The sequence below is a fragment of the Bos indicus x Bos taurus genome, chromosome 3 (genome assembly GCF_003369695.1).
Source record: "Bos indicus x Bos taurus breed Angus x Brahman F1 hybrid chromosome 3, Bos_hybrid_MaternalHap_v2.0, whole genome shotgun sequence".
NCBI lineage: Eukaryota > Metazoa > Chordata > Mammalia > Artiodactyla > Bovidae > Bos > Bos indicus x Bos taurus.
In genome coordinates, this window is record NC_040078.1 from 67,014,394 (window position 1) to 67,031,714 (window position 17,321).

Here is a 17,321-nt window from a genome sequence, read left to right on the forward strand (position 1 = left end):
ACATGCACTACTGCTGCTGCTAAGTCGCTTCAATCCTGTCCGACTCTGTGTGACCCCATAGACAGCAGCCCACCAGGCTCCGCTGTCCCTGGGACTTTCCAGGCAAGAACACTGGAGTGGGTTGCCATTTCCTTCTCCAATGCATGAAAGTGAAAAGTGAAAGTGAAGTCACTCAGTCGTGTCTGACTCTTCGTGACCTCATTGACTGCAGCCTACCAGGCTCCTCCGTCCATGGGATTTTCCAGGCAAGAGTACTGGAGTGGGTTGCCATTGCCTTCTCCTTGCATCCACTACTGGGTATTGTTTTTGCTTTGGCTCCATCTCTTCATTCTTTCTGGAGTTATTTCTCCACTGTTCTCCAGTAGCGAATTGGGCACCTACTGACCTGGGGAGTTCATCTTTCAGTGTCCTATCTTTTTGCCTTTTCATACTATTCGTGGGATTCTCAAGGCAAGAATACAGAAGTGGTTTGCCATTCCTTTCTCCAGTGGACCACACTTTGTCATAACTGACCCTACACAGCATGGCTCATAGTTTCATTGAGTTAGACAAGGCTGTGGTCCATGTGATCAGTTTGGTTAGTGTTCTATGATTGTGGTTTTCATTCTGTCTGCCCTCTGATGGAGAAGGATAAGAGGCTTATAGAAGCTTCCTGATCGGAAAACCTGACTGAGGGGCAAACTGAAACTGACTGAGGGGCAGGTTGTTCTGATGGGCAGGGCCATGCTCAGTAAATATTTAATCCAATTTTCTGCTATATATTAAGCAAGGAAATTTTGGAAACTAAAATGCCGAAATTACTGCACTGCATGTACAAATTACTCTACTGCAATGGTGTACATATAAAATTTCCTTTGTAGACTTAATTCAGCTATTTCTACATACCTTTGTCTGACGCTGCTCTTTTAGTGCATTCAAGTATGAGGTGCTCTGGTTCCCATGGTAATATTTTTCCTTTCTTTTTTCCACGTCTTCTTTTAAAGTGATGGGCCAGAAAAATTACAGATACAGCGCTCACAGCAGTTACCATGAATAACTTTTTAGCTACTGGCGAAAATTTGATCTAGAAAAGATGCAGTCAGGGTGATTATTTGCTTGCTTAAAACCTACAAAAAGACTAAAATTACTCTGAAGCTAACATAGTTCTAAATACTGCCAAGATAACATTATTTCACTCTTTCAATGACAGCTAGCCCAAATGAATTTCAAAAATATACTAAAAAAAGTAGTAATTTATCATCCACTACTCTAAAGTTCTCAGCTAAACACTAAAAATCAAAAAGTCATCAGAAGCACAAAATAATTCAATTCCATTAATATCTGTTAAACAACTAATGATTAATTCATGCAACTCAATCTTCTATCTGAATAACAGCAGGAATCACTGCAGGAATGATTTAATCAGACTTTTAAAATGAACCAATTTTTTTCTATTTATTTTTAACTGGAGGATAACTGCCTGACAATATTGGTTTGATTTCTACCATACATCATCATGAATTAGCCATAGGTATCCATATGTCCCCTCCCTCTTGAACTTCCCTCCCACCTCCCACCCTTTCCCACCCCTCTAGGTTGTTACAGAGCCCTCATTTCAGTTCCAAGCCATACAGCAAATTTCCACTGGCCATCTTAAACTGAACTGTTTTTTCCCAAACTCTCTGGAAATCTGGGAAAACATAAGTTAACTCAATTTATAAATATCATTTGTTGTTGTTGTTCAGATGCTCAGTCGTGTCTGACTCTGAGACCCCATGGACTGCAACCCCTCAGGCTCCTCTGTCCACAGGATTTCCCAGGCAAGAATACTGAAGTCGGTTGCCATGTCCTACTCAAGAGGATCTTCCTGACCCACGGATTGAGCCCACATCTCCTGCATTGGCAGGCAGACTCTTTAACGCTGAGCCACCTGTCACTTGAATAAGACTTTTTATTCATGAATTAATCAACAAACATTTACTCAGCATTTTATAATATACCAGGACTGTGTTATGAAAATGAAAATTAAAATCTTGGTATAATTCTATTCAGTAAGTATGTATCAGCCAGTGCCTCTCTTGCTTGGCCACCCCTCCCTTGAGGTGTTCCTTCCATTCTTTCTTCAATAAATTTGCTTTTGCCACAAAAAACAAGTAAGTATGTATCAAATGTCTCCCACTGATCAAGAAGCACCAGAGGATACAGATCTTGCTTTCCTCAAGCAATGAGCTAAGAGTAAAGACAGATATACAAATAATGTATTACAAATAACTACAGTATAATGTGATAAATACAGTAATGTTAAGTATGAACTAAGTACTAACATAAGAGCAAGTGGTAATTATCTTTTTCTCGGAGGACAAACACTATTAATCACCTAAAATGCAAAAGAACTTTAAAATAAAGCTATAGCTTTGGGGATATAATGAGAGCTAGACAGACTATCACAAAGAGTTCAATCTTCCAACTACAAAAAAGCCAAATGCCAAATTCTCAATTTTTTTTTAATCCATCAGAATGCTGAAGTTGGAGGGTAATCAAATGGCCCCCAAACTAAGAAGACTGGTATTTGCAAGGAAAGACTGACATGAACACTGGGATTTCCCTGGTGGGACAGGGTTAAGAATCCACCTGCCAATGCAGAGGACACGGGTTTAATCCCTGGTCCAGGAAGATTTCCCATTCCAAGGAGCAACTAAGCCCATGCACCACAACAACTGAGCCCATGCTCTAGAGCCCAAGAGTTGCAACTGCTGAGCCCACACACCACGCGTTCTGAAGCCTGTGTGCTCTAGGGCCTGTGAGCCACACTACTAAGTCTGTGGCCCTAGAGCTCCACAGTAAGAGAAGCCACCGCAATGCGAAGGCCCAGCACCCACAGCTAGAGAAAAGCCCCTGCAGCAACAAAGACCCAGCACAGTCAAAAATAAAATAAAGTTAAAAAAAATTCATTTTTTTTGTATACCAGAAATGATTTACTTCCACTTGTCATTCGAATTTGGCCTCAAGGACTATGTTCTAACAAAAAATTTAAAACTATTCTTACTCTATTTTTCTTCCAAATCCACTTAAGTCTTCCAAAACTATCATGAAAAATCAGAACATTCCAGTGCTGTCCCAGGCTTTTTTCCCTTTACAAACCCTTTTTCCCCTTTACAAGAATTATTCTCTTCAGTAATGTCTTCACTACAGGTACTGCCAAATTTTTTATTCTTTCCATCTCTGTTTTTCCCTCTGGACCCATAGCTCCAATGTTCATGGCAACCAAATGAGATTTGGGGGGAAAAAAGAAAACAGTTCCTGGAATTTGGAAGCTAAACATCCAATAATAAAATAAATTCTAAAAATAGCACTGTCATTAAGAACACCTTACTTCTCATTATATTTTATAAACTGCCATGATCTTATTATCCTGCCCTCCAAAAAAATGCTTCTTAGGTCAAATTTTAATATTTATGGCATAAGCAGATGTAAGATAAGAAAATTAAGACCTCTACTAAAGAAAATAATCTATTGGGAGTTCCTTGGTGGCCTAGTGGTTAGGATTCGGCACTTTCACACTGTGGCTGCAGTTCAATCCCATAAACTATGAGATCCCATAAACTGTCTCGCGTGGTTAAAAAAAAAAAAAAAAGAATCTATTAACACAGGCCCAGCCACAGCTAAGTGGTCATGTTCTGCTATATCCTGCTGCTGCTGCTGCTGCTAAGTCGCTTCAGTCGTGTCCGACTCTATGCGATCCCACAGGCAGTAGCCCACCAGGCTCCCCTGTCCCTGGGATTCTCCAGGCAAGAACACTGGAGTGGGCTGCCATTTCCTTCTCCAACGCATGAAAGTGAAAAGTGAAAGTGAAGTCGCTCAGTCGTGTCCGACTCTTAGTGACCCCCTGGACTGCAGCCGACCAGGCTCCTCTGTCGGGGGATTTTCCAGGCAAGAGTACTGGAGTAGGGTGCCACTGCTATATCCTAGGACACTGAAATTAGAGAACTATTAGGAGACATAAATACAATATTAAAACTACTGTCAGAAATATAACATTCTTTATTAATATGAATTCAAATATAAATCAATTCACTTTTAAGATCCAAATTCTGTCTACATATTATTATTTTTGCATAAAAGATCCATTACAACTTACAGTCTTAATCTTATGGAAAAAGAAACCTTTCCAAGACAAAAACAAGGTAAATTTCCCAGGAAAAGATTTTTATCAGAAGTAATCTAGGTAACACAAGGTCTGAAAGTTTCTACTACTCCTGCCTACCATTTATTCTGTTACTTTTTTTTCCCCACAGGAAAGTCAATTACTTTCTATATCATCACCCAGAAAACTGAAAATAGAGCATCTCATAATCCCAAACTCTTGAAGGGCTTTTTGAGGTGATATAGTCCATTTCCTTAACTCCAGAGAAAATGAAAACCTAATACTGTCCTATTCATTCAACATGAACTGAGCACCAACTTATAGGCCAAACACTGAGAATAACAAGAAAGGAATAACACACTGTTCCTCATGCTCAGATTCCACAATCCTCCCTACTCCATAACCTGATGCTGTTGTTTAATGTTCTTGTCAAGTTCCCCCCTCATCTAATGTTCTCAGGAGACAGAGAACAGTCAGTCACTCACAAGTCTCCTGCTCCAATAATCTATTTCCTGTTACTCAGCATACTTTTCTAACTAGAACTAAATTGATCTATTCCTCTAACACAGTACCTTACACACCTTTTAATTGCAGTGAGGTAGTGGGGCACAAGGGCAGCTCTAAGAACCTTATGAAGTTCTAAGCTCAATAAGGGCAGAAATTATTTACTTTATATCAACTGAAACAGAGAAGATATTCAATAAACACAGTTTGAATGAATCTCTCTGATAACTGGAACACATCACATGTCACATACTAACTGTGACCTTTGGACAAGAGAGAATAATACCATCTTCTTAAAAGGGTTGCTGAAAGTAATATCTGACACATAGCATGCATTCCAAAAATGTGCTTATTATTTTAATTAAAAAATTTTAAACACCTTATTTTGAAATAATTTAAGAATTTATAGAGAAGATACAAAGACAGCAGAGAGAGTTCTTCTATCACTCAGTTTTTCTCTAACAGTAACATCTTACATAACCACAGTGCTCTTGTCAAAACTGAGAAATTAACATTAGGACAATATCTAAGCTACAGACTTTATTCTAATTTAACCAGTTTTTCTACTAATGTTCTTTTTTTCTATTGTAGGACCAATTCAGGATACCACATTCATTACATTTAGACAGATTTTTTATTAACATTTTAAAGTGCTGAGTTAATTGTTAGACTCTTCTGATTAACACCCTGAATCTGGAGAACCAACTAAACTACTTACCACTTCACTCTGTGGTTTCCAACTGAAAAAACAGTCTGCTTGTCTTAGTATGATACACAGTAATGTATCAAAGAAATCCTTAAAAAGACCACAGAAGTAAAAGACGAGTACTTTATTTACAGTATGTATTTATCAAATAAAAGAAAAAAATATTTGGAAAATATATCATTCCTTAAATACACAAGAAAATAAAACAGGAGCTCACATTTATTGAGGTGTTCACTCATCTTTTCTGTATGCCAGACAACATGCTTTTCATTCCTTTTCATAGATGATACAAATTGGCTTTCAAAAAGGATAAGAAACTTGCCAAAAATCACACAATTCCAGAGCAGTGGGATGTGAATCAAAACACATCACAGAAGATGTGTTTAAACCCATGCACGCTATGTACCATGTGCTAAAATTACTCCAGTTGCACTGACGTATCTTACTGTGCGATTAATTATACTGAATGGCATCCAAAATGGACTGTCAGTTTTGGGAGGCTGAACTAATGAACAAAAATTTTCATACATGTCTTTTTCCATAAAACACCAATATAATTCTACAGCTACAGAACTGTCTACACAAGAACTCCGAGCTTTTCCTTGGTCCTTTGATGCTATTCAAAACATAGTCTGCTCTCTTAGTACAGGGCCAAAATACTTTTTGTAAGGGCCAGATAGTAATTATCTTAGGCTTAGGGAACATACAGGTCTCTACTGCAACTACTTAACTCTGCTGTTGTAGCACAAAAACAGTTACAGGTAATATATTAACAAATGAGCATGGCTGTGTTCCAATAAAACTTTACTTGTAAAAATAGGTGGTGGCCTTGATTTAGCCCATAGGCTGTAGACTGCTTACCCACCTTGGTGCATTTCATAACATGGAATGAGTTTTGGATACCCAATACTACGACTGGAGAGTAAAGGATGCATCCTTAATTTATCTGCAATGATTCTTTATATTATTTTAAAAAATATTCCATGGAACAATGTGGACAATAGTCATGGCCTCAGAAAATTAGTCCTATGATTGAAAAGCAGGTTGTATAGTAGAATTAGTTTGGATAAAACATACAAAAATAACTGGCAAAAATCCCAAAGCTTTGGGGAGTGCAAAACAATACTACCCTTATGGGAGAAAATTTAGCAATATCTATCAAACTTTAATACATTTACTCCTCAACCCCAAAATACAAAGCCTAAAAATTAATCCTATATCTGTACTGTGTGAATTAATGTATATCAAGCTTATTCATTATAGCATTGGGCTGGAATCAAGATTACCAGGAGAAATAACAACCTCAGATATGCAGAAGACACCACCCCTATTGCAGAAAGTGAAGAACTAAAGAGCCTCTTGATGCAAGTGAAAGAGGAGATTGAAAAAGCTTCCTTAAAATTCATCATTCAGAAAACTATGATCATGGCATCCAGCCCCATTGCTTCATGGAAAATAGATGAGGCAACAATGGAAACAGAGACAGACTTTATTTTGGGAGCTCCAAAATCACTCATCTCACACGCTAGTAAAGTAATGCTCAAAATTCTCCAAGCCAGGCTTCAGCAATATGTGAACCGTGAACTTTCAGACGTTCAAGCTGGTTTTAGAAAAGGCAGAGGAACCAGAGATCAAATTGCCAACATCTGCTGGATCATGGAAAAAGCAAGAGTTCCAGAAAAACATCTATTTCTGCTTTATTTACTATGCCAAAGCCTTTGACTATGTGGATCACAATAAACTGTGGAAAATTCTGAAAGAGATGGCAATACCAGACCACCTGACCTGCCTCTTGAGAAATTTGTATGCAGGTCAGGAAGCAACAGTCAGAACTGGACATGGAACAACAGACTGGTTCCAAAAAGGAAAAGGAGTACGTCAAGGCTGTATACTGTCACCCTGCTTATTTAACTTATATGCAGAGTACATCATGAGAAACGCTGGACTGGAAGAAGCACAAGCCGGAATCAAGATTGCCGGGAGAAATATCAATAACCTCAGATATGCAGATGATACCACCCTTATGGCAGAAAGTGAAGAGAAACTATAAAAAGCTTCCTGATGAAAGAGGAGAGTGAAAAAGTTGGCTAAAGCTCAACATTTAGAAAACTAAAATCATGACATCTGGTCCCATCACTTCATGGGAAATAGATGAGGAAACAGTGGAAAGTGTCGGACTGTATTTTTCTGAGCTCCAAAATCACTGCAGATGGTGACTGCAGCCATGAAATTAAGACACTTACTCCTTGGAAGGAAAGTCATGACCAACCTAGGTAGTATATTGAAAAGCAGAGATATTACTTTGCCAACAAAGATCCGTCTAGTCAGGGCTATGGTTTTTCCAGTGGTCATGTATGGATGTGAGAGTTGGACTGTGAAGAAAGTTGAGCGCCGAAGAATTAACGCTTCTGAACTGTGATGTTGGAGAAGACTCTTGAGAGTCCCTTGGACTGCAAGGAGATCCAACCAGTCCATCCTAAAGGAGATCAGTCCTGGATGTTCATTGGAAGGACTGATGCTGAAGCTGAAACTCCAGTACTTTGGCCACCTCATGCGAAGAGTTGACTCATTGGAAAAGACCCTGATGCTGGGAGGGACTGGGGGCACGAGGAGAAGGGGACGACAGAGGATGAAATGGCTGGATGGCATCACCGACTCGATGCACCTGAGTCTGAGTGAACTCCAGGAGTTGGTGATGGACAGGGAGGCCTGGCGTGCTGCGATTCATGGGGTCGCAAAGAGTTGGACACGACTGAGCAACTGAACTGAATGTTGTTTAGACAATGATTCTTTTGCAACCACATGGACTGTAGCCCACCAGGCTCCTCTGTCCATGGGATTTCCCAGACAAGAATACTGGGGTGGATTGCCATTTCTTTCTCTAAGCAATCTTCCCGATCCCTCTGGGGTCAAACCCCATCTCCTCCATCAGCAGGCAGATTCTTTACCACTGAGCTACCAGGGAAGCCTCCAACTATTTAAATAATACATTTTAAAGAATAACATTAGTTTAGGATCATTGTAAGGATTAAAGAATTTACAAATGTATATAATATAAAATCTCTAAGACAGTGTTTTACACACTGTGGGTGCTGCTATGTCCTATTGCTGGTCTTTTTAAATGTCATCCAAATGCTGTGGTAACATAAACAAATAAAAGAATAAATACCAGACACTTAGACTTAATATTTTCAGCTCTAGGAATAAAAATATATATATATATATATATATATATATATATATATAAATTGGACAAATATATATATATACACACACATATACACACACATATATATACATAATGAACTGTTGAAACAACCCAAAAACTCAAAAATAGGGAAATATTCAATAAACTATAGCACGTCTATATTTACAAAGCATTTTTTATGACAGAGAAAATGCTCAAAATATACAACTTTATAATCTCAAATGTAATCTCAAATGAGGGGGACAAAGCAGTGGGGGTGGGGAGTGAGGGACTGGGGAGCAGAGAGATGTATGCAGAAATAAAAGACCTAGGTAAAGTATAGCCAGTAAACTTTTATAGAGGGGTTGTTGGTAATTTTTATTTTCTCTTTAATTCTTTTCTGTATTTTTCAAATTTTCTTTTAATCATGTAATCCTAAAAAGGAAAAGAAAGAAAGAGAGAGAACACAGGTTTTGGGATCAAAGAAAAGCAAGTTCAAATGCCATATAATATACACAATTTTAGACAAGTTAAATAAGCCATTAAAAAGCCACCAGATCTATAAATTGGAGACAATATAAAAATTCAAAGAATCTTTTAAGGATTAGAGACACTATATGTACAAAAGACCTAACTAATATCTTAAACACTGTGAACACTAAGTAGTATCACTCTCATCCATTATATCTGTGTAACATCCTCTCCTATATAAAATTATATAGGGGACTTCCCTAGCAGTCCAGTGGTTAAAAACTCTTGAGCTTCCACTGCTGGGGAAGTGGACCAGGAAGTGATCCCTGGTCACGGAACTAACTATTCGATCCCACATGCCACATGATGTGGCCAAAAAAAGAGAGAGAAATAAAATGATACTATATTTTATCATTCTAAGACACTATTCATTTTAAGATGTAAGCAAGTTTTAGAAATGTTGAAGTTTGAAAAATGATTATCTTAGATTTGATGAAATTCATTCTAAGTTTAGTGAAATAAATGCTACTTTCCATATGTATCTTTTTTTTTTAATTTATTTATTTTAATTGGAAGCTAATTACTTTACAATATTGTAGTGGTTTTTGCCATACATTGGCATGAATCAGCCATGGGTGTACATGTGTTCCCCATCCTGAACCCCCTTCCCACCTCCCTCTGCATCCCATCCCCCAGGGTCATCCCAGTGCACCAGCCCTGAGCACCCTGTCTCATGCATCACACCTTGACTGGCGATCTGTTTCACATATGATAATATACATGTTTCAATGCTATCCTCTCAAATCATCCCACCCTCGCTTTCTCCCACAGAGTCTGAAAGACTGTTTTTTACAGTCTCTTTTGCTGTCTCACATATAGAGTCACCGTTACCATCTTTCTGAATTCCATATATATGCGTTAGTATACTGTATTGGTGTTTCTCTTTCTGACTCAGAAATATGGAACACTTCATGAATTTGCGTGTCATCCTTTCGCAGGGGCCATAGCTAAACTTCTCTATGTTGCTCCAATTTTAGTATATGTGCTGCCAAAGCGAGCACTCCATATGTATCTTTTTATTTACTACTTGTGCATGCTAAGTTGCTTCACTCATGTCCAACTCTTGCGACCCCATGGACTGTAGCCCATCAGGCTCCTCTACCCATGGGATTCTCAAAGCAAGAATGCTGGAGTGGGTTGCTGCCGGGAGCTGGCATATTGCATATTGAGTGCATATTGCATATTGAGTGCAACACTTTCCACAGCATCATCTTTCAGGATCTGGAATAGCTCAATTGGAATTTTATCACTGCTGGGAGCCAGCGTGAGGAACTCCGCCCGTGGCAAAGGTCATGAGGAAGGAGGCTCGGCATACGCAAAGGCAGGATCGAGCCTCAGGAGTCCTCCTGGAAATTCTCGAGCATCTACCCACAAAACCAGAGTCTGCCTACTTTCTGCTTTGTGCTTTCACCTACACCTCTGACTTTATGGGGGGCTGTCCCCCACTACCTATCTCTGAAAAAAGAGTTAACTTATAGCTCCAGTTAATAAAGTTCCTGGGTGTGACAGTGTTTCAACTTACAAACTCCTTTGGAAATCCTCTAGCCTGCCAGAATAGGTTTTTCCGGTCACATGTGATTGTTCAGAGCCTCCCAACTGTGATAGGCAGGAGATGTTCTAAACTGTCTAAACACAGATTCCTTTGAGTAGTTAAAAGATTGATTAGGAATTGTATTGGTGAAGGGTTTTTCACTTATTGGGCCAATGTTTGCTGCTAAGTCTCCGTATCCCTTACCTACTGTGTCCTTGGCAGTGTATTGATTGATATAATGGGTGTATAGAAATGTAAGTAGTAGCCTCAATGTTTGTAACCTTGGACCCTTGAGTTAATTCTTTTCTTGATTGAGCCCACCTCACCTTTGCCCTATAGGAATGCAATTCTATCCAATGCTTTTTGGAGGCTGGCGCCTGACTTTAGAATAATCACCTTTAGAGAAAAATAAGTTTCTTAAAATGTTAACAGGCCTCCTGGCCAGAAGATGATGTGAATCACCTAAACTTTTGCATATGATAAGTTTGAAAGCCTGGCTTCGATTAGGGTCAGGAACTGCTGTCCTTGCGTGACTCCACCCCTTCCCCCATTATCCTCTATGCACAACTTAAGGTATAAAAACTACTTTGAAAAATAAAGTGCAGGCCTTGTTCACTGAAACTTGGTCTCCCCATGTCATTCTTTCTCTTACCTTCTGGCTGAATTATTCAGCCTCTTTTCTTCACTGAATTTCCTCACTGAGCTATCCTCATTCTATTACTCATTATATCTTTGATGAATATTTAAATAAATAGGTCGCCTACGGCGTCTCTCCTTCGAATACCCTGGATCAGCCGGGGCTGGACCCCGGCAGGTTGCGATGCCCTTCTCCAGGGGAATCTTCCTGACTCAGGGATTGAACCTGTTTCTCCTGTAGCTCCTGCACTGCAGGCAGATTCTTTACCTCTGAGCCACCGGGGAAGCCTTTACTTATTTACTACAATGGAGTACAAACTGCATTGGAAGCAGGTATTAAAAAGAAAAGGATTGAGACTTTCTTGGAAGTCCAGTAGTTAGGACTCAGCACTTTCACTGTCAGGGCCTGGGTTCAATCCTTGGTCGGGGAACTAGAATCCTGCAGGCTGTGTGGCCTGGCCCAAAGGAAAAAAAAAAAAAGGACCATTACTATATAAAATACACAAATGGAGAATAAGCACATGAAAAGATGCTCAACATGACTAATTAGGGAAAAGCAAATCAAAACCACAATGAGAAAAAATTGGAATCCTTGTGCAGTGCTGATAGAAATTAAAAATGGTGCAGCCACTATGGTTAACAGTATCATAATTCCTCAAAAAATTAAAAATAGAATTACCATATGATCCAGAAACCTCACTTCTGGGTATACATCCCAAAGAACTGAAAGCAGTTATTTGTACAGTCATGTTCACAAAAGTATTAGTCACAAAAACTACAAGGTAGACGCAACCCAAGTATCCAGCAATGAATGATTAAACAAAATGTGGTATATACATAAAATCAAATGTTATTCAACTTGGAAGAAAAAGAGGAAATTCTGACACACACTACAATATAGATGAATCCTGAAAACATTACGCTAATTGAAAATAAGCCAGTCACAAAAAGACAAATATTACATAGCTCCACTTATGAACTACCTGGTGATACTTGTCGTGGTTTAGTGGCTAAGTCAAGTCCGACTCTTGTGACCCCATGGACTGCAGCCCACCAGGCTCTTCTGTCCAAGGGGTTTCCCAGGCAAGAATACTGGAGTGGGTTTCCATGTCCTTCTCCAGGGGATCTTTCGAACCCAGGTCTCCTTCACTGCAGATGGTCTCCTGCATTGCAGGCAGATTCTTTACCAACTGAGTCACCAGGGAAGCCCTATGAAGTATCTAGAGTAGTCACATTCATAGAGACAGAACATACAATGGAGGTTGCAAGTAGCTGGTGGGAGGAAAAATAAAAACTGCTGCTTAGTGGCACTAGAGTTCCAGTTTTACAAGATGAAGAGTTCTCAAGGTTGGTTGCATAATAGTATAAATGCACCTAATGCTACTGAACTGCACATTTAAAAATGGTGAAAATGGTAAATTTTATGCTATATATATATTTTACCACAGTAAAACAAAATTAAAATGAAAGGATTGTTTAATAGTGAGAACTGCTACTACTGCTAAGTCACTTCAGTCGTGTCTGACGCTGTGCGACCCCATAGACAGCAGCCCACCAGGCTCCCCCGTCCCTGGGATTCTCCAGGCAAGAACACTGGAGTGGGTTGCCATTTCCTTCTCCAATGCATGAAAGTGAAAAGTGAAAGTGAAGTCGCAGTCGTGTCGGACTCTTAGCGACCCCATGGACTGCAGCCCACCAGGCTCCTCCGTCCATGGGATTTTCCAGGCAAGAGTACTGGAGTGGGGTGCCATTGCCTTCTCCAATAGTGAGAACAAGTCTATTTAAATAACATAATTATCTGAAAATAATTGTAAGAACAGACTGTGTAAATTCACTTAAGATTTTTGATAACAAAAACAACAAAAAAAACATGAAATAAATAAAAACCAAGTAAGTTTTAAACTACTTTAACAAACACTTTGAACCATTTAAAACCCCAAAGGAAATTTAAATACTGTAAACATAATATGCTCTGAGCAATAAACTTATTATTCAACGTCGTATTTCCTTTAGTTTTTTTTACCTGGCAGAGAGAATAGTACCAAGACAGAGGAAGATCAAACACTCTCAGTGCTGCTGTCTTCAAGGAAAACTGTGATTCGCTCACTGTTTCTTCTGACATGACTCCTCTTCTAGCTTAATTAAATGAAACACAAAATATATTAGCCACAAAGATTTCTAGTTATTCTACCAAATGAAAGATACAAATTGAAAATTTAACTCTTTAAAAAGCTTTTCTTTTTTTTTTTGCACTTAATTAATCATATTACACTAACCTGAAGAAAATAATATTCTGAACCAAATTTACTTAAGCTAAAAGTTTATTTATTAGCCAAAAAGAAAATGAGTTAGATTTGAACTTTGAGTTCAGCTAGTAAACTTTCCTTTAAAAACTGTGGGTTCTAGATTCTCTCTTTTCTAGTGAAATAAATGTTTCAGCTTTTAAACAGTAACTTAAAATATTTTTATTTCCACTTTCCTTCCAACAACAACAGGGATGGGGGGGGGGCACTGAAAGAAATTTGATTGGAATCTTGACTTTAGGGGCTAGAAATGAACCTCAGGGCTCACTGAACTTCATAGTTCAAGCATTTATCTTCCTGCTGCTGCTGCTAAGTCGCTTCAGTCGTGTCCAACTCTGTGCGACCCCATAGACAGCAGCCCAACAGGCTCCCCGGCCCTGGGGTCCTCCAGGCAAGAATACTGGAGTGGGTTGCCATTTCCTTCTCCAGCGCATGAAAGTGAAAAGTGAAAGTGAACTGTTCCATTTTTTAAAAACTGTTAAGCTCTTGAAAGAAATGACATATACCGGCTATGAAATTTTAATATTGCTTTAATGCCGATTTCTACTGAAACCAATGAAAGAAATGTCAGTTGTTCACAGAGAAGGCAGTCATCACTAAGAGAGACCCATAAAGATAGCAGAATGCTGATAAAAACACAATGGTTAAGGGCCTAGGTCTATGCTTTGTAGAGCCAGAAACTCAAATTTTATACGTGTACCCAGCTGGACACACATTAAACAAATTCACACAATACTAACATATAAATTAAGTATACAAATTTGTTCACTTGTATTAAGGAAATACACTAGTGAAAGAAAACTTTTAAAAATTTATTTATTTTCTAATTGAAGGGTAACTGCTTTACAGAATTTTGTTTCCTGTCAAACCTCAACATGAATCAGCCATAGGTATACATATATCACCTCCCAATACTTTTATATGTTATCAAAACATAACCTTTCTGAAATAAGACATTGTAGGGAGTTGAATTAAGTATAAAAGGCTCTGTGGTAAGCACAAAATTAATGGGTCCTTAACAATATTTCGCTTCTCGGCGTTTTGGCTAAGATCAAGTGTAGTACTTCCCTGGTGGCTCAGACGGTAGAGCGTCTTGTCTACAATGGGAGAGACCAGGGTTCGATCCCTGGGTAGGGAAGATTCCCTGGAGAATGAAATGGCAACCCACTCCAGTACTCTTGCCTTGAAAATCCCATGGACGGAGGAGCTTGGTGCAGGCTACTGTCCATAGGGTCCCAAAGAGTCAGGCACAACTGAGCGACTTCACTTCCACTTTCACTTAACAACATTTCATACAGGCTGGGAAAAAGCCTGAGAACTGTTTCTGATGGATTATACAAGAGTAGGCCTTCCCACTAACTAGAATGTTTATGCCTACCAAATTTAATATTTCTTTTCCTTGGATGGTGCTGTACAAACTACCAGAAAATTAAAATTACCAACAATCCCTCTATAGCTTATTTGCTATACTTTCTTCAAGTCATTTATTTCTGCTCTTTTTCTAACCTTTCTGTTAATGATCCTATTTTTTTTTTCAAAAGTCTATCAAAACCACTGATTAATAGTTTCGTTTTCATATCAAACACAGCAAGATTTCTTAAGGCAGGTTACTACTACTGACAGTTAACTTTTTCCCTATTAGTGACACCCAAGGAGTGGAAACTTAATTTTCCCCACACTCATATTCTAACTACAATCTTTCGTCTTAGTATAATCAATATGTTAATCCCAACTGACAAACTGTGGTACAGACATATTAATGAGAAATACAAGGAAACCATGAAGAAACTGTTAAACAAGTGAAAAATAAGTCTGAGAAATAAGACTAGGAATGCAGGGTGGCAGGAAACCACTATTTTTCATTAAAAGTGCTTCTGTAATATTTGCTTTATAAAGTGTCTACATGTATTACTTTTCTCAAATGTTTCACAAAACAAGAAGGAAGCACATTTACCCCTCCCCCCGGAAAAAAACCTTCATTTTGAGAAACATTTTTAGTAACTAAATAGATTCTGGACCAATAAAGGTACCTATACTATTGCATTTTTTTTAAATCCTGAAAGTAATTCACCCAAAGTGATTTTCTCCGTAATATAGTTCCAGATTTTGAAGCAGAAGAAAAAGAAAATAAAGCAAACACTTCAATTTGCTGCAGTGGTTTTCTTAAAATAAATGTTCACTTTTGCATTCTAATCACCTCATACCCTTTCATTTAAAATTGCTGAGTGATTCCAAACTTAATCATTAATAATTGAACAGCTTTTTAAAACCAGTCATTTCAGTTGCTTTCAAACGTATTAATAAAAAAAAAATGGAGACAGTTTCATCATCACCAAAAATATTATACTCTGTAATATCACTCGCTTCTCTCCATTCTAACCATGAGACACTTTTTAAAATGTGTCATATACACAGTTTGTTTCTTAAACACACTTAAATTGGACTTTATAATCCAAGCAAGAATGAAAGTCTGCAATATCCCCCAAATTTTGTCATGAAATGTAAATCTATACAACAGAATTCTGAAAAGATACTTGAAATACAGCAAAAACGCTTACTTGAAATACTGATAAAATAATAATAATAAAGGTCTGTGCATGAGCAAAATCTTTTAGAGTCTTCTCTCCATAAAATAAACGTTGAACAACTTTATTTACAGGAGGGCTCCGACGCCACAAACCTCCTGATGCTAAATTATTCTCAGTAAGCCCCTTGAAAGAAAGCATAATCTTCCTCCTCCAAAAACCACTCCCCGCTCAAACCACTGACATTCTTGCAGAAACTTGGACCACACCAGCGGCTCCTCCCGCAAGCCTCCTCCGCCCTCACTGCGTTCTCCTCTGCAGCCTTCTTTTTCTTCACCAAGATGACCAGGAAAGGGGCTCCCTCTCGGCTCGGCCACCCAGACCCTCGCTCGGGCTCCAAGCGGTCGCCAGCCAGCCCACCCTGATTCAGCGCTCCGTGGCGGGCCTCCCTTCGGCTTTCTATTCCTCCTCCCAGACACGGAATCCAGAGGGCGAAGGCCAGAGCTCCCGCCCACCCCTCTGCCACTAACCCGCGGCCGCTGAGACCCCACACAGCCCTCCACCCACGTACCTGATGCTCCAGGCCCAGTGCAGCCGGTCCACGCCTGCTTCCCCGCCGCAGCCCGGCGCTGAGCCGCAGCCTGGCCCCGGGGGCGGAGTCCTTCCGGGGTCAGGAATGGGAAGGTGGAGAGAAAGTAGCGGGGGCCTCCTAGCCTTTCTGCGTGAGGGGCTACGTGTGAAGCAGCTCCCGCCATTTCTGTTGAGGGTAGAGGCTCCTGCCTTTCCCGAATGGCTGTGAAATGTACAGTGGAAGAATTGCATCCTGTTACAGTGCTGTCAAGAAATGGCATCGCAGTTTGTAACCTTTTGAGGGCCCCAGAACCATCCTAGGAATCTGGTGAAAAATATGGGGCATTTTCTCTATATGTCATTTAAATACATTAGTAAAAGAAAATAGCTTGTACATTACCAAGAGAATATATATAATATATATCTATTATATATATATAGTTAGATACTCTGAACCAATCCATGGCTCCCAGGTTAAGAACGTCTACTACAGACCTTCAGCCCCTAAATAAATTAATGTTGAGCATTCCAATCCTGTATTAATGATGTTTTATTTACTTCGATTCCTTTTTAGCTTTTCCCTAAGTTAGGCAAGGTATTCACAGCTCTGAGGTTCTGTCTAAAACACATACACTAACGAGGGAGGAGGGAGAACAACAAAACAACATGCTGTTTTTATATGCAGTCCTGAGCCCAAACATTTCG

General features: G+C 39.2%; 1 protein-coding gene and 1 non-coding gene across 3 annotated transcripts in view; both read right to left on the bottom strand.

Moving 5' to 3' along the window:
- The window catches only part of MIGA1 (mitoguardin 1), a 79,560-nt gene extending 62,836 nt beyond the window's left edge, over positions 1–16,724 (bottom strand). The window contains exons 1-3 of one of the 2 annotated variants that reach the window (XM_027536836.1): positions 16,618–16,724; positions 13,242–13,354; positions 886–1,063 (exon numbers count right to left, since the gene is read on the bottom strand). In XM_027536836.1, coding sequence (XP_027392637.1) covers positions 886–1,063; positions 13,242–13,340 — 277 coding nt within the window. In that variant the 5' untranslated portion in view covers positions 13,341–13,354; positions 16,618–16,724. Of the gene's footprint in view, positions 1–885; positions 1,064–13,241; positions 13,355–16,290; positions 16,561–16,617 lie in introns of those variants that run through there. The other variant, XM_027536837.1, reaches the window with a different exon arrangement.
- On the bottom strand, positions 9,945–10,052 carry LOC113890570. The gene has a single exon (XR_003510534.1). It is a non-coding gene; the product is annotated as a U6 spliceosomal RNA (small nuclear RNA).
- Positions 16,725–17,321: the final 597 nt, after the last annotated feature.